Source organism: Sylvia atricapilla, chromosome 16 (genome assembly GCF_009819655.1).
Source record: "Sylvia atricapilla isolate bSylAtr1 chromosome 16, bSylAtr1.pri, whole genome shotgun sequence".
Lineage (NCBI taxonomy): Eukaryota > Metazoa > Chordata > Aves > Passeriformes > Sylviidae > Sylvia > Sylvia atricapilla.
In genome coordinates, this window is record NC_089155.1 from 1,443,873 (window position 1) to 1,471,131 (window position 27,259).

A 27,259-nucleotide genomic window follows, 5' to 3' on the forward strand; every position below is an offset into this window, starting at 1 on the left:
AAAAGTACTATTTTTCCATTTCGTTCGCCTACTTGCCTTCTGGTTGTTAATTCTTCGCGATCCTTCCTACCCCTACGAGCACAAACGAATTCCTAACCCCGGCGCACTGGCATGCGTACAGAGCCAGGTTCAGAGGAAGGAACACTCGCCATAAGTTGGCATTATGCCTCAGAGCACTCTAGGACCAGTCTCTCCTCCGGATGAAGCCATCTCACAAGCAAGAAAACTTATTTTGGAAGTATGTTACTGAGAGCTTCCCCTCAGCTCCAAACGTGAATCCGGCCAAGTGCGTAGTGACCACAACAACAGCCCTGCGGAGTTGAACGTTGACAGCCAACAGGCCAGGGCATTGCTGTGATATGCTAAGTCTGGCAACAGCGCTGGACACGCAGCTTGTGCAGCTATTTTCTACTCCAGACCCCTTATTAGCCACCTTCACCTCTCTGTGAGTACTGTAAGCGTAGGGGTGCATCCTTTCTCCCACACTGCCTGGGCACCAGCCACAGGCAAGGGGTGTGTTAGTGGAGTAGACAAAAAATCCCATGTCTGTGTACTCCTTCCAGAGCCTGGCTCCACAGACGAATTATGATAGAGAAAAGCCTTAAGCAAATACAAGAATATGAGCCTATGCACATACTTCAGTCATAATCACAAGCTGAGGGAACAAGGAACATGGAGGTGGTTAGACCAGACCTGGTGGCTGACTGGAAGCTGAGGGGTAAAGGACAGGCAGCCAGAGCAGTGCATAGGAACAAATATAATCAACCTCGTTTTGTCTGAGAAGACTAGTAATTTTCTTTGCAACCAAATGATGCAGAAATTATTTGGTTTGAAAAGACACCCTATTATAGTCATGCTTTGTTCTTTATTTTAAACAGATAATTTTTCCAAAATGTTCCAAACTCTACTGGTTGACCACTTCATCTTAGAAAGACTTGGACACTCTGGGCAAGGGCCCCAGGATCATTTTCTGCTATTAACATTTCAGGAACTTTGTTAGAAATTACATTAAGTGAGGTAGTAGCCTGGGATTTTCAGAAAAATTATCATTTCAAGAGGGAAAGTTTGTTTAGATTTTCTTGTTACATTGTTGCTTATTAGTAGAACAACAACAACGAAGCCTAAAATTCCTCAGCAACAATTTATTTCACGCTGATTCCAGCAGGAAACCCACTTTATCTGTCCTACCTGGAACAATTACCCCAAACTTACTACATATTATTACATTTAAATACAAAGGAGCCATTCTGTGAGCTCTGAAGAAAACAAAACACTGTTAATGAGACAAGAGGGACTTTTTTCACAAAACACTGCTTCTCTTCTGAGATAAACTTTCAGCTTCAAGGCTCTAGCAATCTGCAGCGGCTTGGGCCAAAAGCCGCACTAGAAAGGCAGGTCATTGACTGATTGTTTTACTTGGGATTGAAGTGGCTAAAAAAATCTGCAAGATACTGCTGGCCCATCGACGGAGGTGTAGTTTCTGGCGGAAGAGTAAGGCAAAACACCTTCGGACACTGTTAATCTCACTGAAACATATCAAGCTCTCAGCCAAAAGTACGAAGATCAGACCACAGACACTATTAAATGTTAAAAATGGGCCAGGAAACCTGCTCCTTCGAAAAGCCATTATTAGTCAGCTCTTTCAAGGGGGAACTCGAGGAGTCGCCCGCACCGGCGCTGCTCCCGCTCGGGCCGCCGCTGACGACGAGGTGCCAGTCGAATCTGCTGCTCTCGCTGCAGAGTCGGGAGTTCCGGCCTCGCGGGAATCCCCATAAACTCACTTGGCGCGTGTGGTCTAGGAGTGTCACCTTTGCTCAGTCTTTTGTGGTCCATAGCGAGGCGGCAGAAGCAGAATTCAGTCTCTAGGTAGCTGAGGGTCTTCTCAGTGTTGTAGTTCTACCTTTTATCTGGGTTTTGTGCTGGGTCGCGGCTTTTGGGTCCTTTTGCCAGTAACTGCACTTCCGCTTGGAGCGGTGCACCATGGAAGTCGTCGGATTTTCCTATCAGGTGGGGCCAGCAGTTTGAGGAGCCGGCGGGGAACGGCGATAGCCTAGCCCGACGGAAGGGGAAGGGAACCTGGGGTTTTAGGGGGATGTAGAACTTGGAGTAAGGTTTTGAGGGTACAAATTTTGGTACAAACAGCATAACTTTCTTAACAGACCGGGTACAACTGGCATAACGTTTTAAACAGCATAACCTTCCTAACAAATGACAGACTGTGTCAAAAATGGGAGCTTCTTACATTTTATTCATTTCATTAAATGATCACGTCAGCACAATTTTTGGTGAAGGAACACAGTAACTTAACCCTCCTGTCCACTCCATAACCTAATCCACTTTAGTTTGCGGGAAAGCAAGTGCCTATGACAAGGCCTCGGCATGGGGCTCAAAATGTCCTGAAGGATCTGGGACACAGCTCTTCCAGAGCCAGGAAAGGAACAGGTACTCCAAACGCACGGGAGTTCCACAAGCCCGCAGGCACCCGCGCCGCGGGACTACCGCGGCGGTCGCGCTGGGCCCCAGGCCCCGAAGGCAGGCGCAGCCCCACCATAAAAGCCTCAGATTGGACCCCCCGGCCCTCGACCCCTTCAGGCAGGCGTGCAAGCCCTCGCGAGACCGCAAAGGCCCGTGATAAGGCCACCTGTCTATTCAAATCTCGCGACCATTTGAGCCACTACTTCCGGGCGCGACACCTCGCGAGAGACGGCGAGCACGGGCGTGTAGGGGCTTGTTTGCTCGGGTGTCTCGCGAGAGCCCCTGCGCGGTGCGTTGGTCGCCCCCGTGCCGTGCGCGGATCCGCGAGCGGCCGGGCGCCATTTCGGGAGTAGCCGCCGAGCCATAGACGGGGCCGGACCGATACTGGGATCGACTGACGGCCGCGCCGCCCCTCGTCGCCCGCTCCCCGGGGCTGCCTGAGCGCCGCCGTCCATTTAAGATTTGGACGCCTGAAGAAGGTACTTGAGCCCTCGGGCCCAGTCCCTACCGCCAGCGCAGTGACGCCGGAGCCGCCGCTGCCGGACTTCGGGGCCCTAGCGAGGATCGCACTGCCCGCGGCGCAGGTAACTTGTCGGTGGGCCCTGGGCCTCACCGCCGGGTGAGCAACAGCTTGGTCCGGGGAGTGCTGCGGCCTGGGCGTCTGCGTCCCTCCAGCTGCCGTGGCCGCCTCGGCCGTGCCCGCGGGGCCGCTCTGCTCCTCACCGGGGCCAGAGCGCCCTGCCATCCCCGCCCCGCGGCCCAGCCCTGTGCGTTTCGTTTGTTCCCGTGGCCTGGCCACGTCGCGGGCAGGCCCGGCTGCCCTCGGCACGGCGCTGCCCCGCCCCAGCTCCCCCCGCTCCAGCCCTCGTCTCTTCCCGCGATGGCGCTGTGCGGAGAGACCGGGTGGGAGCGGCTGTGGGTTTGTGTGGGGTTGTCCGCGCTGGAAGACGGGGCGGAAAGTGGTGGAGGTGGGGCAGCGCCGGCCGTCGCGGGCGGGCGGGGAGTGGGAGGCCTTTGGAAGGAGCGAGGTGTTAGGGTAGCCACGGTGGGGCAGGCAGCGCTGCGCATCACTGTTTCTGGGAAACCGAATTCGCTCCGCTCGATCGTGTCGGGAACATGTGAGAAGTCTGGCTGGGGACCTACCCGCAGATGGATGGGTCCTGCTGAGAGGCGAGCTTCCGTTCTGAGGCGTCGGAGTCCCCTTTAAAGTTTTCTGATGCTTTTTCAGGACGCTGCATGCAAAACGTGTCGAATTGTCATTCACGAGATTTCTAGAACAAGTAATTTTGAGAACGAGACCCTTTTTAAATTCCTTTTATTGTATGTAGTGCGGCACAAAGAGAGTGTTTTCTTTCAAAATCGTGACTAGCTCAGTTGCCGTGAATATTCTGTCCCTTTACGTTTTCTGTAGATCCACAAAGTTCCAAGTGTAGTTAGTTCCTTTTTTGTTTTGGTGGTTTGGGATTTTTTGTTGTTGTTTTTTCCCTCTCTACAAACAAGTTTGTCATACGTAGCCTTTTTGAGAAAGCTGAAAGGCCTTTAGGAAAATTATTTGGAGCGTCGGTGTTTAATGAAAGATACTTGAAAATCCGTTAGGGCTTCTAGTAGTTTGAAATTATTATGAGCTTTCATTTGTGGTGTTTTTTTTTTTAATAGTTTCAGCTTCATGTGTAGCATTATGTGCATTACATGTATGCATTGCAGGGCTGGTAACAAGACTGTGTTGCACGTAGAGAGAAGGTACTCTGATAACGTGGTGTTGTCCTAGTGGAAGTGTAAAGAGTACAAAGGGTAGAGATTGCTGAGGTGAGGCCAAAGGTCCATGCAGCTCAGGAAATTGTCAGTCATGGTGGCCAGCAGTAAATGCCAAAAAAAGAACGAACAGCGAAGTCACACATTGATAGTTCTTTCTGTGTGCGCTTAGTTGTCAGCTGTGGTTCAGCGTCACGAGGCATGCCTTTGTTTAATGCAAACCATTCTCTTTAAACTTTTATGTTTTTTTTTTTTTTTTTTTTTTTTTTTTTTTTTTTTTTTTTTTTTTTTTTTTTTTCCTTTTAAACAGTGCATGTGCTTCTTTTTCTTTGTTAGCATCCTCAGTGCCCTTCAACAGTGAATTCAATTCAATGGCTAAATGCTTTGTGAATAATGACCATTGTTTTGAATCCACTGTGTGGTAGTTCATTCACTTAGTGTTTGGGTCAATGCAGTAGTAGTTATTCCCTCTGCACTTTTCCATGCCATTCAGGATTTGATGATCCCTATTACAGCCACCCCTCTTTAGGTTGAATTCCTCCCTAAGTGTAGCTGGATATGTTGGCTAAATTACACATCTGAAAATGTAGTTTTGGGTGAGAATTGTCACTGGTGGGAATTTTTGTAGACTTCTGGATTTGCCTTTTTCATGGCCCTTGATTATACTGATGTATTATTTATACTATATACTGGTAGAACAGCTGTGAATTAAATCACATGTATGTAGTTGGCTTGAGAAGCTGAATATAAATACTGTGTAAAAAATAAAATTTAACCATTACACTTTAACGAAGGATGGTCATATCTGTAAGTGATAGCACTATAGCCCAACAGGTAATAATTTGAAAATGAGGTTAGTGTGCCTCAGTTAAGTAATTGAGTGTGTACTGCCAGTGCTGTGATCCTGCTTGAGGATGGTGTTTTATACTATAATGTATACCTGAGCCAGGGTCAGATGTGCTTCAGCTCTGTAAAGCAGTGTCAGTTATGACATTATAAGTGACCAGTGTAAAGGGTCTTGATGTGTTGGAGCATTTTCATTATTCTGCCCAGGGCTTTGGATAGCACAGTTCTGCAGCAGTGCCAGTAGACAAGGTGCAAGAACTAACCTGTATGATTAAAAAGCCATTTCATTGTGCACATGCAAATCTTAAGTGTTGGGCTGTAAGACTTGGATCTTGAGGACTGGCCATTCTTGCTCTTAAGAAAAAAACCCAAAAAAACCCCACAAAAACAAAACAACTTCCACTAAGAGATTTGAGAAAGTTGAATATATAAGTTTAATGCCAAGAGTCTTGAGAGGTGTTTAACAGCAAAGCTGCATAGGGAGAAGAAATAAAGTGTCAAAGTGATTCAGAGTATAGGGAACATAAAATTATGTAAGAGCTTGAAATTGGAATATAAGAGGGGCAGCTAAAACCAAAATGTCTGTGGTCTCAAGTGTTACCTGGTGTGGTTGATCTTTTTGTTTTGAGACCTGAAGTTCCATACTGGATGGACTTTTTACATGCTTTAGTAGCTCTTAGTGCTGGGATTTTATCCATTTTCCTGTGATGCCTTGTTATGCATGAGGCAGCCTTTGTTAAAGCACCATGATGTCCACATGCTGGGATTGGTATATGATGGTGGCAAAGGCTAGGACCTGTGAATAGGTTTGCCTGATTCGGTGTCCTTTGGTGAAGCTCTAGCACTTCTCAAGATGGCCACCAGAGCTGTGTTTCTGTGTCATAAATATGCTGTCCTCTTTGTTTTGAAAGAAATTGACGGAATACCTCTGGGGTTTCCTCTGACTAATGGTGTTCAATCACACTTTGTTGTTTGCAGCTGTAATTACTTTGCACACATTTATTATCATTTCACTGGACAAAACTTCATTCCAGTTTTTGGGAAGTATCTACTGAAGCACCGTTGTGTGAATTTGAGCCAATGCAGCAATGACTGCTTAAATAAAAGCTTTTGGAATATGAAGTGTAAGGGTGTTTTCTGACTCAGGTGGAATTTGCTTCTTTCAGGTGTCCTGAAAAATGGCCGATGATATTGATATTGAAGCAATGCTTGAAGCTCCTTACAAGAAGGTGAGAAAAAATATGTCAGTGAGGTCCTGTTTACCTTAATTTAGCATTATTCATGAAACTACTGCTGAACTGTAAACTAACATCCCTGGAGCCCTCATGATTTATCTTATTGGACATACATTACATGTAACTTTCAAGTTAATATATACTGTTAATGTAATTATGTTGTGCAGTAGTTTCACTTCAGCGTGATGAATAAATGCCCATCTATCTCTCTTTGTAGACTTGCCTAACGATATCTCACCTCTACTCCCATGAATTCACCTTTGATTCCAGTGTGAACTGTCAATCATAAGGTAGTAATTGAGTGACGTATCGCTGTACCGTGGTCCCCTAGGTAAAAAAAAATCCACCAAACACAATCAAAACAAAACAAAAGAAATCCACCCAAAAACCAACTAAACAAAACCAGAACAAAACCAAAACAAACCCCAGAAACCAAAATCCTTAAACTTTTCCTCTAAAATTGTGAAGTCTAGTTTGGTATAGCAACAAGGTGAATGCAGTGATTTGGAAAAACAGCAGGGTTCCAAGAATAACCTTTTCACCAGTCCCATGGCAAGTAAATATTTGAACAGTCTGCTCAGTGTGAGAAGAGTGGGACTTGCTTTTAATGCAGAAGGTTGCTGGCGGTTAATCTTTCAACAGGGCAGATGAAAATCAATTGCTGAGTGAACAATTTTACAGAAATTCTTGGATCCCTGAATAGAATGTTCTTAGCAAGTAAAAGACAGTATCACAGTCTGCAGTGTCATTCTAATACAAGCTCTTGTATCCTTCTGTCCTAGTTGTTTAATTAGGAAATGCAAATTTTTCTGTAAATTTTTATTAATTAGCTTAGTGATGTCTTTCACTTAAACCAGCAGCAAATGAATACTGTCTTTTTTTGTTTTCCACCAGGTGGTGGTGAAGTGTTAACAGACTGCATGATTTAGCACCCGTTTTGAAAGAAATGTATAGAAGTTTAAGTTGCCTAGGAATTGTATTTTTGATGTAACTAATGTGATTACACTGTAAAGCCAGTATATAAGTTATGTAGTGGCTATTGTTAGTCTGTTTTGCAGTCTTTATTACAACCATGTGGTGAATTTTGGATGAGCATTTGTAAGTTTAAAGTGGTGTATTTAGTTTATGTAATATTTAGCAATTACATTTACATCTTGAAGAGATATTTGTGAACTGTTGTGTTAAAATTCTTGTGTCCTGGCTTAACATGGATATTTTCCATGTAAACAGGTATGGAAATAGGGAATGTTTAGGCTGGACTGGTGGATTATTGATGGCTTTCTTGGGAGTCAACGTTACTAAAGCAGTGTGAATCCCTGTTTGCTTCAGGGCGAGATGTGTGACAGAGGTGACATCAAGCTCTTACAACCCTTCAACGAAAATGAGCGAAGATCTCGGGAATGGCATCGGTCACAGGAAATCCATAGTGGCTGGCTGCTAGTGTAGCCACGGGGCTTAGGCAGAGATGTAGCCTTGGTACTAATCAGAGGGGCTCGCAAACACCTCAGACTTCCTCTTAAATTTTATAGAGATAACATTTAGCCACTTGAGTGCTGAATTCTACAGGATAACTTGCTCTCTAAACCATGTAAGGAAGTATCTACAATTTAATGCACACTTTTTAATGATGTAAGTCTTGTGTTTTGTAATTGTATGACTTAAATTTAAGCAGCAAAGTGGTTAAATACGCCTACCTAAATTTTTAAAGCTTTCCACATTAAACTGTAAGCAAGTAATTTAGTATTAAAATTTTTGTTTTTTTTTTTATTTTCTTATTCCTATTCCCATTACCCTTTGACCACTTGAAATATTTCCGCTTCGTCCTCACGATGTTCTTCTATCAACCCTGCTTAGGATGAGAACAAACTGAGCAGTGCCAATGGCCATGAGGAGCGCAGCAAGAAGTAAGTATTTTCTCAGTTTTCTACATTTGGGTGGAGGCTGCTGATTTTTGTGGACTTGTGATTCCATGTCAGTAGTGTTTAAGGAAATAATTTGAAAAAGCTTGGTATTTGCAGTTGCAGCAATTTGGAAATTTTGTTTTGTTTGCGAGTGTAGTTAATACGCTTTGCAACTGGTGTGATCAAAATTGCGGAAACATTCATGTAGCATCAGATAAAATAGACACTTGGTGTGTTCAGCATATTTAAATTCTTTTTGTTACTTTACCTGCAATAGATTTTGCATTTTAAAAATTATTTGTTGTAGAATTGTGATTTGGAGCAGTTTAAAGCAGTTGAAGAGACTAGTGCTTTCTTGAAAAGGTTTAGGGTGTTGAATCACCTTGTTCTATTCTCTGCATCGCTGCCTTTTGAAAACTTCGGAATTTATAATACAAAGTTTTTTAAAGACAAGAGTACAAGCTCACCTTGTTCAGCAAGTGTAATTCCAGGGTGTGAACACCTGCTGATACAAAAAAAAAATTAAGTCTGTAAAATAAATTCCTTATCTTACAAGCATCATTTGGTGAAGAGGTAATTGATGTAAAAAGAACAGTTACAAAGCTGATAGTTGACTAAACAGTAACAAGTTAGCTGTGTATTAGAGAAGTGCACCGAAGTCAGAATTAATGCTGTTGTCACCTTCTGAAATCATACAGATGACGTGCTGAAGGACTCCGAAGAAAGTTTCTTCTCAGATCTATAAATATTTGGGAGATTATAAATCCCATTCCAAAGTCAGACTTGGGTTGGAATCAAATTATCCAAAATTGATTGTACCTTTTACTTGTGTTCCAAATAATACCATGAAAATAATTTTCATGCGAAATACTGAGACCTCTAAAACCCCATCAAAAGCAGCTGCTATCAATATTTTTAAGCCCTAGAAGTTAATTTTGATACAGTTCTTGTCCTCCATAATCTTTTAAGAAGTACTTTGTTTGTGATGTGTGATAGTGTACTCTGTTGCTGAAGACAAAGGTGTATGTAGAGTTTGCAAGACTTCTTGCTTCGCTTTAAAACAATCAAATTGGGTCGAAATGGCATTTTTTTATCTCCTTCAGTTGGGCAAATACTGAAATAAGATTCAAACTGTCAGGAAAATCCACAGCAAACATCAAAAACTTGGAAAAAGAACGTGTAGCATTCAGTAATTGTCAAATCATATTTACATCTCCATTTAATTGATTAGAAGAATTAAGGATCTGCGTTTTTACTAGATGTCTGTTCTGTAGGTCCAGCTCAATCATGATTTGAAGGCAGAGCATGGATCTGGACTGGTGGGAGTCCTTCCCTGCAAAGCAGGTTCACTCTGTTGGATAGGGAATAACTGCTGTCATTGGTGAAGAGTGGCTGCAGTTAATGGTACTGGCCAGTATAGTGAGCTCCAGGGAGTGTTTCTCAGAGCTATTTTAATAGTGAATGTTGTAGAGTTTTATCTTGAGGAAATGTTGGTAAAATATGGATCCTAGAGGAGAGGGACAACATGAGCCTAACCATCACAAACTGCAGGACTTAGGAAGTGTGGTTAAGTGATGCTGATGGCACCACCCAGAAATAGAGACTATCAGAAATTGTGAAGCTTCTGAATATCAGGTTTTGATGCAGCAGCTTCTGTGTCCATACAGAAATATTAAAAAAAACTAATGGACTATCACAAATAAGAAAAAAATTAAATGTTCTAGTGTTTAAAATGTAATTGTAAAGTATCTGTCTATAAAGATGAATACTAAGATAGTTTGAATGGGTCTTCCTGGGTAGACATTGGAGAGCAAAAGCTATTAGTAATTAGGCTCAGTTAGATAAGGCAAGTGAGAGATTTTTTTACTTCAGAAGTTGAAACTAACTAGAAGTTTTAGTTTATACATAGCCACAAGGATGAACTTTTTCTGATCCACATGCCCTTTTTTTTAAAGAGTTTTTAAGAGTATGAGTGGTCATGTTAAAAAAAGATGATAGATATGGAATCAGAAGGCCCAAAAGGAGGAAGAGGAAAAAAATCAATGACAAAGGATGTTTTGAACTTCAGAAGTTTAGCAGCAAAGCTGATTATTTTGCTGTCTTAGGTAATAGCTTGAGCATCTGTTTAACATGTGTCTTATGTATACTTGCAGATATATTTTAGAAACTAGGAGATGCTTAGCTTTGGTTGTCTGAGGCTGAGATGGAGGAGAAAAATTGTAAACAATGCAAATGCTATAATGGAACAGTTGCTCACTGTTTTTCAAATATGGGATATAATTAACATACAGGTTTTAGAAGATTAAATTTTCTAAGTAAGTTGGTGAAGTTACAAAAATCTGCGGTTTGCCCCAAACCGGTAACAGCCATAGACTTAAAAAAGCAGGTGGCTTATGAGTGAGGGTAGCAAGTAGGAAGCAAAACTCTTAATCAGCATGTCAAGATCATTGCCAGGGCATATTAAGGGGAAGCAACCTTCCTTTCTCCCAGACTTGCCTCTTCCTTTCTATTTTTGTTGTGTTTTGTTTTACTTTGCTAAATAATTTATTCTTAGAATCATGAAGCTGTGTTTAAAGTGTGTTTGAATGGCGCATGAAGTACTGCAACTGCCATGTACTAGTCTAACACGGGAAATGAGTTTTTAGTCCATTTACACTTCTGGAAGCATTCTCTAGCAATTAAAAAATGTAAAATAAAAATGTGCTATTACAGACTTCATGTGACTTACGATAGAAGATTGCTGACTCATTTGGCCACTCATTTAACAAAAAAAACTATAGATACCAACAGGTAGAAGCTTTTCCTGTTAGTGTCTGTGACATCAGAGGAACTGGAATGTGGGGTAAATAACACTGAATTATGTGTGTAACTGAAGTTGCACTTTTTTTTTGCCAGGAGAAAAAAGAGCAAGAGCCGAAGTCGAAGCCATGACAGAAAGAGGAGCAGAAGCAAGGAACGCAAACGGAGCCGAGATCGGGAACGGAAAAAGAGCAGAAGTCGGGAAAGGAAACGGAGCAGAAGCAAGGAACGCAGACGCAGCCGATCTAGGAGCAGAGATCGCAGATTCAGAGGCCGCTATAGAAGTCCCTAGTAGGTTTTTGTTCAGAATTGCTTATGTGCTGCTTCAGTGTTACAATATGGAAGGTTAAAGTTTTGCTCTCTGCTTTCTAGATGGGTCAATATTATCATTCAAAGAAGGTGAGAGGTTAAGTTTGAAGAATGTCAATAAATACAGAGTGAAAAGGTGGAGGAGGGAGATATTCATCTTCTAGTTTAATTCTTAGCCAAACACAGATGGAAAAGCAAGTGAAAGGACGTGTACTGCTGACTGGAGAACAGATTTTATCACAAAATCAGTGTAACAACCAAATTCTCTCCATGTCTCAACTACTTGAAGTATATGAACTTGATGGTTTAACTGTCAGAAATTTAGTAGTAGTCTGTTTATTTGGTTACAGGGTCATACTCCCCCTTTTATTTTTTTTTTTTATTACTAAAGATTTTTACTATCTTGCTGTTCTTGAACATTAACTCCATAAATGGGCATTCACACAAACATACTCCATGTTCATGCATCCAGACTGGGGAGCATCTTGTGTTAGCAGTGCCCATGTGTTGCATATTTGCCCTGCTTTTTTCTCAGACTTGTTTAGATGCTGACAAGAATTCTTTTGTTCCTCTGAGATATTTAGCTTGATAGAACTTCAGCAATAGGTAATTCCAGGTATTTGTAAATCAATTCTCAAAATATTTTTTTCATCACTATCCTTTCTGATTGTTTGTACTGCAGCTCTCCCCTTTGCTTCCCATTGCCTCTTTCTGCAGAAGCACAGTGAGAGCTAGGCTGGTATGCTTGACTGTCATTGATTACCTGAGTCTGGTCTTTGTCTCTGCTGTTGTCTGGGTCTCCTCTCAACCATTGTCAAATCTTGGAATGCAAGTTCATGTAAAAAGAAGGCATTTGTAAAGGATGTAGTTTTTTAATCATGACATGTAATGCCATCCATGAGAGAAATATCTCAAGACGTTTGAGCAGACAGTGTTTACCTTCTTATAAACTGTAGGCTTCTGCAATTTTGTGCACGTAGATGTTTTTCTTGGGGCTTTTTGTACTCGTGGACTGCAAACAAAATTTCCCGAGGTCTCAGGATCTCATTTTGTGCTAAGTCACCTGAATGTTGGCATTTTTGTAAAGAAAACCCATTTCAGTTCCTGGGTCCTCTAAGTTGCAGTAGCATCCTGTGCATCATCAGTCCTGTGTATGTGGGGATCATAATATATCAGCCCTGCTTTTCCTTTGTCTTGAGTATCAGAGCCTCTGTACACTGCTCTGGGCTTCAGCTGTAAAGATTTGAGCAGCGCAGAGTTGTTTTCCTAGAACTCCTCTGCACGTGTAAGATTACAGTAGCTGGTTGGGTTATGCAGGCGCAATTGTTGTGGCTCAAGGGACGGAAGACCTTGATCAAGAACTTCAGCCTTGTGTATGTGGAGTCTGCTGGTCTCCTTCCCTCCAGTGCAGTGTTGTGTAGAGAGAATGTCCTTTGCATCATCTTGTAGTTGGGATGCTGCATGCTTCCAGCTGTGTTGGAGGGTTTTATTCTTCATTTTTCTTGTTGTCACTGGGTGAGAAGGTTTTTCACCTGGAGAAATTTGGGAGTTCCAGTGTTCTGGTCTTCCAGAATAATTTCCGCAAGTAGAGATTGAAAGTATTGATATTACTACAATAACTCATGCCTGTTTTAAGGAATTGAGATACGTTATGCCAGAAAGGTAAGTTGTTGCAAGGGGTCTTTTTTGCTATCCTGACACTGACTGCTGCAGTACTCTTTCTGGCTGGAGAGTTATTTCTGGAATCTCTCCGTGTGAGACTATTCCGGTGGTTCGGGATTGGAGTTACTGCTGACAGAGTTGTAGCTGATTGCAGCATCTAGATCAAATTGCTTTATGGCTTCTATTTGATCTTATTTTTTATTCTTCCTCCTCCTTGTGATCTTTCTCATGAGCTTTATAAAGGCTCATTTTCAAGCTGATATCTGTAAACTGAAATGTCTTGCGGCTGGAAGCAATTAGGAGGCATCTCAACAATAGTGAGAAAAAAATTTATTATAGGTAATTCTGAAGGAAAAGGAGAAAAGAGTGCTAGAGAGAGCCTGAAAACTTGGAGTTTCTAAATTTAGGCTTGAAATTGTGGTTAAATGCTGTGAATGGTTTGCACTGCTTAGTGTTCACAGGGTTTTTTTCTCATGTTATTTTCACATATGTTGTCCCTTGAATGTTGCATAGCTGTATCTTAAGGTCTCTTAGGAGAAAGAACTTGACTGAGTGGTCTTGCTTAGACATCTGTCAGGCAAATCCCACATGCTGCTAACGTACAGTAGAAGTCATTTAGACCATTCTATTTCTGTTCTGAAACCAAGAATTTAGACAAAGCTGTTAGGAAAACAGGTTTATTACAATGATGACTGAAAGTTTCTTGAGATTCTCCTGGACTTTGTTAGTCAAAGTTTGCCTTGTCCAACATTATTTTGTCAAATTTTTGAATGTGAATGAGCACATAAAAGCTGATAATTTGCTGGCTGTCATCTGACCTGACAATTAATTGTTGGGCCAAGTGGCATCATGTAGGTTTTGTGCAAGTGTGTACTTTGGCTGCACGTGGGACTTTGGCTTACAAAGAAGTTAACTCCTGGACGTAGAGATTAATGGCTTGTGACATGGTGCTTCTATACAGGTTAGCAGGAACTGGGCAACAATTGTAGAGGCAATGGAAACAAAGAAGAAACTCTTACTTGACACCTATAGCTTTACAAGCAAGTCTCCTTAAAAAAACACAGGGGAGAATACTGTTGAAAAGGGATTTTGAGAAGGTAACTTGGGCTCTCACCTTGCCCTAGGCAGCTTTCTGCTTGGTCTGTTCAGTGGTCTGGGGTTTCTTAGTGTTGATCCCATGGAGTTCTGTATATAAGATAGTACTAGTCAAGAGTAAAAATGGAGATTTTTGGAGTTGTGGTGGGTTGTGGGTTTTCCCTGGCCTTTTTTCTTCTTCCCTTCCCCCCCCTCCCCATTTTGTGCATGTATTTGAAAACTGTTACTTCTCAGTTGTTTGTGTTTGGATTGAATAATGTTATTCATTAGGTTTAGACAAATATTTACCTACAATATTTCTTTAACCATTTCCTTGAAAACTCGTGGTCTTAATTATTTATTATCCTTTAGTTGGTCTGCATGTTAGTATTCTGGAGTCACTGTAATTGGTTTGTCTGGCTGCATTTGCACTGAAATGGAGAGCACCATGTTTTACAATGATGTGAAGGTGCAAAGTAATCCCATGTGTGATAAGAAGGTAGCCTCTGAAATTAGTGCCGGTATTTCTAGATGTAGCTTTTGGCAGTTGTGCCATAGATACTGAAGACCCTGAATGGACACTCCCAGCAGTAATTTGTCTGGACTTAAACAAGAAATGGAGTAATTTATCTTAAGGCAAAAAAGTCTGGTTTTGATCAATAGTGATCTCATCTCAACATATGCCTGTGTTTTATGTCTTATTTGCTCTTAATAAGTAGCTATCTTCTCTTAATAAGTAATTTCTAAATGGTCTTTTTTTTATTTTTTTTCCAGTGTTGTACAGGGCCATATTTCCCTTGCTTTAACCTGGCCAGCACGGTTTTGGATCTTGGCCCACTACTTCCACCTGTGTCTTGACATGTTTAAAAATGGGCATCCTCCTCCTTGTGGTGGATGCTGAGTTTAACTATAAGCATTACTGCTCCACTGAGGAGCAAGAAGACATTTTTCAGACAAATTGCGTGGCCAAATGGATTTAGTGAAAGACTACTTAATGTCTTCAGCCTGCCGTGTCTTTCAGGGTGTTACACATCAATTTGTAGCCACAGCAGAAAGAATCAATTGTGTACAGATGGAAAGCCAAAGCCCAGTGCACAGCATTCAGTCTGTGCAGCAGTGCCTCTGCGCTTGGTGGAAATACAGGAAGAATGTTAACAGGTGTTGTTCTTTGCCTTTTGAACAACTCTCTACCAGGAGATCAAATTCAGGGAGAACACAATAGGATGAATCTTACTGCTTGTGTCACAGTCAGTTCCTGGATGCCTCAGTAACTAGCAAGAGGACTGTCCTTAACATGGAAGCACAGGGCAGATTACAATTTGTTCTGAAAGACTCTGTGATGCCTGGAGTATTAAATTAGATTCAGTCAAGAAATTGGATTCCTTTTGTGGTTACGTGTCTGTATACAGCTGGCTGCTGGGTTCACTGCTTCTGTGGTTTGATGGCCATTAGGAATTTTTAGGAAGCTTCATTTACATATTTGCAGCACTTCAGTGGTGAGAGCCAAGACAACATTAGTGAATGTGACCCTTGCAGGTGTCTGCAAGGAGCCACTTGGTTTGCTCTTGGCACCTTAAATTTCATGGAACTTCTGATTTTTTCAAGTGTTACACTTGAGTAAGTAATTCTGCCAGTGCCACTTGGAATACAGCTCTGAGGCTGAGTTCCAGGCCCTGAATATTATGCTTTGCAGTATCACTATGTAGAACTTGCACGTGGACAAAAAAACAGGTGAAAATGGTTATAACATTAACTGTAGCTTGGAATAATTTGCACATACAAATGTGCCATGTCTGACGGCCCATGGAAGGGTCCTGCATATTCTGGGATTTTGTGATGTAGGTGAAAGTGAGAGAGGATCGTATTCTGTGCCTTATGGTCTGAAGTGCTGCATATATTGATAACTAGTTGATAATCTTATGCATGCTGTGGGTGCTGGTAATGGAAATGCTGACAAGTTCAGAGGCAAGGGTGGGTGAACACTTGCAGTGTAATGTGTGTACAGAAATCTTGAATTCAAGTACTCAGGTGTCTTATCTTTTCTTCTGCCGTAGTTCTGGTCCAAAATTCAACAGTGCCATCAGAGGGAAGATTGGTCTGCCTCACAGCATCAAATTAAGGTTTTTGACTTTTCTGTTTTTCATTGCATCATTAATAGGTTTTATTTAGAACCAGGTGTGGTATATTGAAAGGTTTTGTTGTAATCTCGTTGATCTTTCTTTTTAGCAGACGTCGCTCCAGAAGCAAAAGCCCTTTCAGAAAAGACAAAAGCCCTGTTAGGTATGTATCTTCTCGTGTGTTTGGGCTTGGTTTTGTCCAGTTAAGTTGGAAAAGTAATGGTGAAGTAATGTATGACTACTTGCTCTCCAGCTTATACGCATAAGTGATGCTGGAATTCATTCAGAAAGCCAGTGAGAAGAGCACTGACAATATGTTGCTTTCTCCCCATGTCATAAAAGGTTGTAAATAATGTCAGTTTGCAAAACAAGTCGATTTGTTTGTTTGTTGAGTTTCTGTATTCTCAGTCTTTTCCCCATTAATCATAACTCAAATTAGCTGTCTGCTGAATTGTACTCTAATAATCTAGAGTATGGATTGGGAAAGTACAAATGCTTAGTTTTGCTGTCCAGTATTTATTTGTGTTATTTGTTGAGAGGCTGTATGCCTCTGCAGTCTGGAGCTGCTTATCCATTCTTAGGCTTCTCATTTAAAGGAATGGGATTTAGATAGCTGCTAATGAGATTATTCTCTTACTACAATGTAGTTAAATTTAACCAATCTCATTTTGTTTTTCAATGACTGGCAAATTCTTACCGAGATAATTAGGTTTAAATTTTTATAGTGTTTTCTCAGTGATTAACATCTCTGTGATTATATTAATAAAAATACATACTACATGGCTGGAAACTTAGTCCAGGAATCCACCATACTACTTCTTGTGTAACTTGTACTTAAATACAAGTCAGATTTGTTTAGATTCAAAGTTTTAATACATTAAAATATTAAAATAGACATTATGGCATATCTAATTTCAGCTAATAGCTCAGTCTTGAGATAAGATTATTCTAGTTCTTAATGTGTCAAGGATCAAAGTAATTCACTAGTCATACTTCTTCCTGGGTTAACAAGCTGAAACTATGAAACGAGGGCTGGGAGTTCTATTTACATGGATGTCGGTCTTGTGTTATGTGGTGGCTGTAGTGGCTCCTAAGTGACTGCGTAAATGCAAGATGTGAATTGGCAAAGCTTGGATCACCACTACTTGTCTGAGAATTCAGGCAGCTGGTCTGTGCTAGTTCACCCTGTTTGCCTTTGTGTTCTTGTCCTTCCATCTTTTTGATAAAAGGAACATGTAAGCTCCATAGTGGTAGCTGGTACCAGTTCTGGACAGTAGCAAAACTAAACCTCTGTTTAGTTTATGTACATAAAATAGAATATTCCAGTAATATTGGATGCTCATGGTTGAGATAAGGTATTCAATCGTGTTATATCTTACCATGTTAATGTTTAGTGTTCCCTTCGGTTCTTCACTTTTTTTTTTTTTTTTTTTTTTTTTTTTTTTTTTTTTTTTTTTTTTTGTAAATGCAGCAGGCATATTTTTTCCCATCAGACTGTGAAGTACTGATTATTTAATGTTTCGTGTGTGGTCTGGAGATGAGTCATCTTAACTCAGTTGATTTTCTAACTGAAATTCACTTCTTCCAGAGAACCTATTGATAATCTTACCCCTGAAGAGAGGGATGCTCGAACAGTGTTCTGTATGCAGTTGGCTGCAAGAATTCGACCAAGAGACCTGGAAGAATTTTTCTCTACAGTAGGGAAGGTAATTGATAGGGAGGTTAAAATCGTTCTGAATTCTACTTCAAGCTGTCCTAGTACAACTGAGTACAGGTTCAGTATTTTTTCAGAATTGTAAGCGTGTGGCTTTCTGGAGCTTTCTGTAGCTGTGCAAAGGGGGATTAATGATGAACTAAAAGCTAATGATGATTAAAAGCTTTGAACACAAAAATGTAGTTTCTCTGTTCATTGTTCATGTGATGTAAGGCAGAACATGTTGATGCAGTTCTAACTCAAACAACTTTATTTTTCAAATTTTCTTATTTTTTCAGGTAGGTCTGTCAGTTATAGTGCAATTCAAAAATTCATGTAACTAAGTTGGGAAAACCTAATTTGTTCTATCAGCTGTAAGGCTCTGGTGTAAAGCATTAAAGTGCTGCAAGTTCTGTCACATACAAAAACAAAACAGCCACTTTAATGCCAGCTTGCCTCTGGGATATGTTTGTTAAAAACGGTGTATGCTGCTGTAGAATTAAAGCTGCTGGCTTGGCAAATACATCTCAGTATTAATACATGTCTGGGAAATAGGCTGCATTAGGTTTTTTTCTTTTAAAGTATTTTCATCTGTGTTCTTGCTTTTCAGGTTCGTGATGTGCGAATGATTTCAGATAGAAATTCCAGACGTTCAAAGGGAATTGCTTATGTTGAATTTGTTGATGTTAGTTCAGTGCCCCTTGCAATAGGACTGACTGGACAGAGAGTCCTGGGTGTACCTATCATTGTACAGGCATCACAGGTAGGGAATTGTAAACCTCATTTTTGTTCATGCAGAGTTATGCCTCTTGTATCTTGATGAGAAACTTAATGTTTTAAAATTTTTGTTACCACTGAATGTTTGGAAAACCTTAACAAGGATGATTATTAAAGCTGGTGATAATGACTTACATTTCCCATAGATAGCTGGCTAATTAAAGTGATTTAAAGTTGTGTAAAGGCATTAGGAAAAACAGATCTTAAGCAAGTAATAGTAAAAAAATTCTTAATAGTGTTACAGATGAGAAGGCTATATTGTGTATGCTTTCCAGATAATTGATGAGGTAGAAGCCAGAATTCTGCATGAAGGTATTAAATTTGAAGGCTTTTGGAATCTCTTGTTTCTGTACTTGGTCATAGTCTTGGGTTTTGTAGCTTTTATGTTCAAGTCTGATGAATGGACTGCAGATCATACAGCAGCTTCTGCATGTTTGGTGAATCTTCTAGTTTGGGTGTGAGAGATATTTACATTAGGGGCTTTTATTATTTTTTTATTAAAGATGAATTTTTATTTTCTTCTTAGGCAGAGAAAAACAGAGCAGCAGCAATGGCAAATAATCTGCAGAAGGGCAGTGCTGGTCCTATGAGGCTCTATGTGGGATCATTACATTTCAACATAACTGAAGATATGCTTCGAGGAATCTTTGAGCCGTTTGGCAGGGTAAGCTTTAATTTGGCATGTTGCATTAGAGTAGTTTATTTGAAACCCTAGCTTCGTTGTAGAGCACTGGCAGCTTCTGGAAATAATTCAGCTTCATACTCAGAAAACACTTGTGGCTTTCTTGCACTCCTCTGCCCATGCATCCACAGGCCTTAGGTATGTGGGTAGTGTTGGAGAGCAGATGACAACTTGGATTTTTGCTGATATCCAGTGAATTTGAATGGCAGGCCTTAAAAAGTTCAGAATTAAATGAATACGTGAAATAAGAGAACAGGGGAAGAAATCCTTGGAACCAGACCAGTTCTCTTGTGTCCTTCTCCAGCAATTTGTAGTACCTTTCCCTTCCAGGATTGTGAATGGAAGCCCCATTTCATGGGTTAAAGCACTAAACACAGAACTGGGGCTGAGGTCTCTGAAAATAGTACTATTGTCATATGTTTCTGGTGACTTTTTGCAGCATCTTTAGCTGATACTAAGACTTTGAACTAGCATTGTGTCCTGTACAATTCTGACATAGGCCCATTTTCACTCTTGAGCTTTGGGCAGCAGGATGCAGCATGGAGAAGGATGAAGTTTATGTGGAGAGAATTCTGGAAGTAAGCAGATAAAACCTGAAGTTTCCCGTGGAGTTACAATATGTTAGCCCTAGTGTGCTGGGATATATATAATTTAGATGGGGAAAAGTTAGATATTGAATATGCTTCTTAAGGGGTAGAAAGAAGTCTGTTAATGTTTGAGGTTTTTGCTGACTGTCTTTGGATATGAACTCTGCCTCATACAAATAGTAGCAATGTTTTTCACATGCTTTATTCAGACTCTCTGCATCTCCCTTTAAATCTCTTGTGCAAAACCCTGGAAAATGGATACAGTTGATTAAATTTAATCCATATGGTTGCTCTTAGGGTGGTTTGGGGTTTTTTCTTTTCCATCAAGATCTGGCAGTAGGATTAAGGTAGTTTAGGGGGCTTGTATGGAGACCTGTGAAGATCTTTCCTTCTTATTCCATATACTCCAGTCCTTCCCGATACTACTTCATGGCTAATGCATAATTCAGTGATGTGTTTTAAATTCAGTAGCTGTAAACTTCTAGGTGTTCCCATGTACCAACAGTTCTTAAAATACGCAACTTTTTCTTAAATCAGTAATGCATGCTGCTGTTCTTAGCTTGTAAAACAGTTTCTCTGCATAAGAGGTGCCATGATGAGCGTGTTTCAGTTATGATCTCATCATGTCTGCATGCTCATTCTGCTAGAATTCTGCATCAGGACCAAGGTTCTACCTGTAGATGAACTCAAAACCTGTACATTCACCTGCTTCTGTCTTACTATCCAAGTACCTATTTAGCTGGCTGTATGCGAATTTTGAAATGAAGAAGGAATGAGAAACTAATTTTAAAAAATAAAAATAATAGTTTCACATTCGGATATATGTGTATTTGACCTGAGCTGTTTTCATGTTCTGGTATCTTGGGATTTGTTCCAAAATGTCTGATAATAAATAACTTTATTCTTATCTTTAGATTGAAAGTATTCAGCTCATGATGGACAGTGAAACTGGACGCTCAAAAGGATATGGATTCATTACGGTATGACTAGAGTTGCCAGGTTTCTTAGACAATTCCTGCGTGTAACCTTCCCATGTAGGATAATCTCTCTATATATGAACTTTCCTGTGTATATCTGTGTAGTTATATAGTAGCAATCTAAACATAATAAATTAAAGATAATTAAATTTGTTACATGTGAATTGGAGGGACTAAATTGCTACTTGATAACTCTGTGTATCTCATTGTAGAAGTGTCATGTTGCAGGATGCCGTACTGGCTTTTTTCTTTGTTTCTGACAGCTGTCTAGGTATTGTGAATAATCAATGAATGTGTGTAGATGGGAATAGTTTCCTCTGTAGTCAGTGTCTGCAAATGCAAATGCTGTCTTCTGCAGACAAAGGCACTAGTAAAGACTCGTGTTTTTTATAGCTGAAAATAATTGAATTTGAGCTTTTTAGGGGAAATAAAAATTTAGAGGCTGAAGCTTTCAGTTGAAAACATCTTTCCTCTTTACCTTCAGGTACACAGTTTTGTGAACTTGAGTTTCTTGACTGACCTGGCAATTTGTCATGGGGAAAAAAGTCTCGGCTGGGACCTCTGGCACGTGGACACAAATGAAACCAAACTTATTATATAGTTCATACTTGACGGTTTTAACACTGATAAAATGCTTGTATGTTTATTTTGATGTTTCACAGCATAAAGCAGAACATCTGTTAGGAATAACCAGTAAATACCATGGCAGTTGTAAGGTTGCAGAGGAATTGAGTGTTACTCTTGAAAGAGAACCACAGCCATGACTTCTGTTGATTGCAGTATCTAGATGCTGTAATTTCAACAATATATTTAAATTTATAGTACCTAACTATGAGAAAGCAAATACCAAAATACGTATATGTTTGGTTTAAATAAAAAATACCAAGCACGTTTACATTAGCTTGTTGCTGTTGTCTTAGTTTCTCCTATTTGCATAACTGTGGCTATTACATACAGGAGAAGTGTTGCTGAATCCTGTAGGTAAGTATTACTGAATTTGTGTTTTTCCAATCTACAGTTCTCAGACTCTGAGTGTGCCAAAAAGGCCCTGGAACAACTCAATGGATTTGAACTGGCTGGGAGGCCAATGAAAGTTGGACATGTAACTGAGCGTACTGATGCTTCCAGTGCTAGCTCATTTTTGGATAGTGATGAGTTGGAACGGACTGGAATTGACTTGGGAACAACTGGTCGCCTTCAGCTGATGGCAAGACTTGCAGAAGGTGTGTGCAGTGTTGGATAACGTTGGTGTGAAGAAATCTGCAGAATTTAAATTAAAACACTCCACAGAACTATTAGGATAAATGTATGAAACTTGTATATGCCTGGTATTTTTAATCTTACAACAGGAAGATTTCTGATACTTCTGTTACTGCATCCCTAATGGAGTGAAAGGGTCCAAGGTCTTTCTGTGTTCTGTTCCAGGTACTGGTTTGCAGATTCCTCCAGCTGCACAGCAGGCTCTGCAGATGAGTGGATCTTTGGCCTTTGGAGCTGTGACAGGTAAGAAGTTATGACCTATGTATATTTTTTAAAATTACCTTATGAATTTCAGACAGGAGATACTTAACTATGTTTTTTTGGTCTTTCAAAATGAGAACACAGGTATTACAGCATGTTTTACAAACAGTAAAACACTTCAAATCCATAGGCAAATAAATACTGACAGTATATCACAATTTGGAGGGGTGTGATTCACTTTGCGTATTTTTTCCAAATCTGCTGCTTTTCATCCCATACCTTTATTTCTTTACTATTCTCTGTGCTAGTGGGGATTTCTGTGCTTTACTGCAGTGTAAGTGTTGACTGTTACGAATGGCAGGCTCAGAATTGGAAGGGGATTGACCCCTTTAGAAAAACCAGAGCTGTATGAAGGGCAGGAAGATTATTAGGACTTTATGGAGGACACATCACAAAGATGGCAGCAGTGTTTTTACAGCGTATGTCCTTGCGAGGAAAGACATTTTATGTCAGGGAATATATGTGTGTTGCTTGGATTTGGCTATAGTTGTATGGTTGTTCTGCAGGTGGGTATGCTGGAATGAGGCTGAGGGATGTGATTGCTGCTGCTTAGTTCATAGCTGACCTGAAAAGCAAACTATTCATGCTGTCTTCAGAGCTAGAACAAAGAGTAATCTCCCTGAAGGTTACCTTTTTTTTTTTTTTCCCTACTTTTGATTAATACTATAAACAAAGGGTATGAAACTGTCATAGCAGTAGAAAAGACCTGAATGTCACAAAGAACCTGGTGCTGAAATGTGTGGGAAGTCTCAGGAAAGTAGCAAAGAAAAGGTGGCATTGTTGTTTGCCTTCTAGCAGAGTTTGTGATGGAAATGATTCAGCCTTGATAAGATAAGCCTGAATCATGTTGGTGAAGGTCAGGTGCAGTCTTAAGAGGAGCATACATATGAAGCTGTAGACAGCTGCTAAAAGCATATAATAGAGTTGTTCTAGAGATGTGCCCTTGGAAGGAAAAAGAACTGGCCAGTGACAGAAAAATGTCAGTTTTCTGTTTGAGGAGGATGAGAAATGTATGGTGGCAAGGAAAAAGTGTATCTAGTCCAGAAAGAGAAGAAAAGGTAACCACCACTGAAGTTAGATCAACATTAATGCAGGCTATAAAGTGGTGTGGCAGTGTTGTGTAGAAGCACATGTAGGCAATTAGAAATCAAAACAGTGTTTTAAAAAAACACCAGTCTTTTTCCTCCCCTGCATTTGGAACAAAGAAGGTAAAAAAAAAATCCAAGCATGCTATATCAAGAACATGGCAAAAAAAGTGTGACACAGCTGAATGGTTCAGGTAGTATGGAATCAGCATGAGAAAATGTGGCTGTGGAGAAATAAATGATGAGACTGAATACAGGTGTTCGAACAAGATGCATGTTTAGCAGCTGTATAAACAAAGGTGGTAGGGGTAGCATTGTTCATTCCACTTGTATTGTACAAAAAAGATAATGCAGACATGTGCAACTTAAATAACTTTGGAAAAAGATAAAGCTATTTGCTGCTGTAGAATCGTGAGCTATCCCCAAAGTGAGATTTGGTTATGGATTAAAGATCTCTTTACTCTTGTTAGAGAAAATTACTACCAGGAATTATGTCATTGTGGGAGACTTTAACTTCCCCGATACAGATTGGAGAAGAATTGCTAGTAATAATGGTGGGGCCCAGATATTCCTGGATGTGATATCCGACAAATTTCTTCATCAAACACTCACTGACTCATGAAGAGGGGATGCTATTTTAAACTCAATTTGGTAAGTAATGAAGATATTATGGATGAGAATAGAAATGACCATTTACTGGAGGGATCATGAGTTGCTCACATTTAAATGGAAGGATACACAAACAGGTCTAACTGACGGTTGAAGAAGCAAGGCAGTTAAGTCATCTAGTTTGAGCAACTTGGGTGTTTGAACAGGCAGGATGTGAAAAGTTTCTTCTGTTTCATATTGTTAATGCTGTGTTGGATCTGTATTCTAGAGCAAGAAGTAAATAATCCTGTTAGTGTGAGCCCTACGCTAAACCTGGGTGATCAGCTACCTCAAAAGAAATAAGGAATGACCACACAGCCTATGAAGAATAGGAAAAAGGCTTGATAATAAAACAATATTTTTAGTTTGAGAAACAGATAAAAAGATAATTGATAATTGTCTGCCAACAGTCAGATTGAGTTAGAGTTGTAAAAGTCATGAAAGTAATAGATGAGGGGTTATCAACTCTTGAGGAAAAAAGAAAAAAGGAAGTAGGACTCAGGTGAATGAAAAACTACTTCCAAGGTGCTTGTATGTATTTCATTGCCTCAATTTGTAGTTGGGATATTGGTCATAAAGTTTGGAATTTGAGGAAGGTATTCTAGGAATACGTAGTTCAAAAATGAAAAAAAAAACCCCAATTTACTTCCAAGGTAGAAACAAAGCAAAAGTAAGGAGCTAATGTAAACAGTTCAAAGGAGTAAAACTCCCATGAAATGAGTGATGGAATACATGTGTGAACATGAGGTCTCATCTCTGATATTGTCAATAAACATTTTAAGTCGATCATGTGGTTATAGCTGAAACACGTGACTAAATTACATACATGTGAAGGAAGAAGAATGTGGTCAGGACAGACTCTGGTCCCATTACTGACTAGATTTTGCTTGTCAGAAATCATATTAAAGAAGGGTAAACTGGAGAATATTACGAAAGTGTAGCATACTGTCAGAAACTGCATTTAATGACCAACAGTCTTTGATAAAAATGCCTTTTCTTGGCAGAGGAGGGGCAGCTTCTTGTTGATCTTTAGACTTCTGTCATTTGGAAGTTACTAAACTGGAGAACTGGGTGATATGGGAAGTACAAGATGTGTGAAGAAGCTGACTCAGAGAAAAGGATTTTTTTACAGGTGAAAGCTTGGAAAGGTGGAGGTTGTTAAAGCCAAAGTTCAGATATTGGGGTGGTCTTGTGTAATATTTGCGTGAATAAAAATGGTCAGCAGTAGGAATGAGGTGAATAAATGCATAGGTGCCGTTGACAAATTCTTGGAGTGTTGTATATTGTTAATATCTTCAGAGTTAACTTAACTTAAATTCAGTCACATAGTCTGGGAGCTTAGCAGTGGAAGAATGGCCATGGAGGAGAGAAACATCAATACTTCAGTTGATCAGTGCCAGAATATGACCGGGCAGCATGATGCATTGTTAAAATACCAGCTGTGTTCCTAGAGGCAAGTACACCTGAGCATCTGAAGTATGATGTATACATCCACAAACACTTCCCATAATCCATGTTCAAGAGGGAGTCAATGAGACTGAAGCAGGGAAGGTAAAGAATTAGTTTTTGGGGACACCTTATTATTTAGCCATTATTCCTATGGAAAAGATTCCAACAGGAAAAAGAATTTGAACAGTTGTAGCTGTGTACTCTCTGTTCTGTTTCTGAGCTTATAGAACATTCTTCTGCTGTGTGGGACAAAGCATTCATTACTTGTGAAAAGAGCTATCTGTTTATGGAAAAAATTGAGATTGTGTGCTGCAAAAGAGGAAGGGATAGGTATTATCATCCTGGACCTCCATTTGATCTCTGTTCTAAATAATGACTTGGGACCCTGGGCAATACTTGGCAGACTTTGGCCTATTTAAAGCCATCTGGATTTCAAAATAAACTTTTTGAGACACACAATGCTTTGATAGATATATCTGTATTTCTGCTTTATCTGTACACTAAACATGTACTCCTATCATGCTAAACTTGCCTCTCTTACATGTGATGTATAAGAACATACTGAAAAAGTTGCTTTGATATGAATTTGACAGATGTAATAATTGTGGTCTCCACATACTATTTAAAACTGTGTGTAGGGAAGCATGTCAGTGAAGAGTGACAATAAATTTCTTAATTCTCAGTGATTTTAGAAGTGAGAGGAAAGGACAGTTCTTCAGTCATGAGCAAGAAGAGAATCCAGTTAGCTGATAAAAAAATCTGGGGAACAGCAGGTTATGTTTCAAAGATGGTAGATAATTAACTTATGAAACTGTTGCATAAGATAGTGGTAGCTGATTTGGCTGTGTTTAGAACAGATCTTACTTGGCCCTGGACACAATTTGCATTGATGATATGTGCAGGTTTACCACATTAGGTGCAGGAATTCTGGAGCATTTGGCTGTGGAGCCTCAGGCTGACCCACAATTTCAGCTGGACATGATGGATTGGAATTGCGGCAGAAAAAGTCTGTTCTCATCTAAATTGAGAGAGTTCAGATATTTGTGGATTTCTTTAAAATGCCTTTGTTTTCAGAAAAGTCTGAGTATTACTTAACTAGGTAATTAGTTACAGATATGGCCAAAACCAAGCAGTTTCTGCAGAGAATACAGGTGGAGGCAGCCTTTGCTATTATGATATTTCTCATTCTGTGGAGGTGAGGACTTTATGTATTCAGATCTGGGTGAAAAACATGCCAAACACAGCCAGCTTTTTTTACAACTCAGCCTTCAGAGCTTGCTCCTTCCAGCTCTTGCTTTTCAGTTTGATTCTTGATATGTGTTCTTCTCTGCAAGGCACTTGCATAGTGAAAAGGCATATGAGGAAAATCTAGAGAAAAAAAAAATTATTCCTGTTGGTTCTTCAGTGTTGTGAAGGAGGTTTTATTAGAAAAGGAAAAAGTATATTGATACCTGGTGCCTTCAGGTATTTCCAGGTAAGCCTGGAAGCCTACTCGGTGCTCATCACTTTGCTGTTCTCTAAATGAGTGAATTAAAGTGATGGTTTTGTTTCAGTATTTTCTCACCTAGTGTCTGTTAAATGGAACCATGATGGAAGGGGGCTTATATTAGAGTTCTTGAATTCTGAAGTTTTCTGTTACTTCAAAGATGTCAAGTATTGAAGTCATGTAC

General features: G+C 40.1%; 1 protein-coding gene across 14 annotated transcripts in view; it reads left to right on the forward strand.

Moving 5' to 3' along the window:
• The first annotated feature begins 2,751 nt into the window (after positions 1 to 2,751).
• The window catches only part of RBM39 (RNA binding motif protein 39), a 30,379-nt gene continuing 5,871 nt past the window's right edge, over positions 2,752 to 27,259 (forward strand). For 2 of the 14 annotated variants that reach the window (XM_066330514.1, XM_066330517.1), the window contains exons 1-12: positions 2,754 to 3,059; positions 6,240 to 6,302; positions 8,163 to 8,212; positions 11,105 to 11,299; positions 16,108 to 16,173; positions 16,280 to 16,333; positions 17,759 to 17,876; positions 18,474 to 18,626; positions 19,167 to 19,304; positions 20,824 to 20,889; positions 21,905 to 22,109; positions 22,312 to 22,389. In XM_066330514.1, coding sequence (XP_066186611.1) covers positions 6,252 to 6,302; positions 8,163 to 8,212; positions 11,105 to 11,299; positions 16,108 to 16,173; positions 16,280 to 16,333; positions 17,759 to 17,876; positions 18,474 to 18,626; positions 19,167 to 19,304; positions 20,824 to 20,889; positions 21,905 to 22,109; positions 22,312 to 22,389 — 1,174 coding nt within the window. In that variant the 5' untranslated portion in view covers positions 2,754 to 3,059; positions 6,240 to 6,251. Of the gene's footprint in view, positions 3,060 to 6,238; positions 6,303 to 6,525; positions 6,599 to 7,538; positions 7,938 to 8,162; positions 8,217 to 11,104; positions 11,300 to 14,956; positions 15,212 to 16,107; positions 16,174 to 16,279; positions 16,334 to 17,758; positions 17,877 to 18,473; positions 18,627 to 19,166; positions 19,305 to 20,823; positions 20,890 to 21,904; positions 22,110 to 22,311; positions 22,390 to 23,962; positions 24,144 to 27,259 lie in introns of those variants that run through there. The other 12 variants (XR_010744836.1, XR_010744837.1, XM_066330520.1 and 9 more) reach the window with 12 other exon arrangements.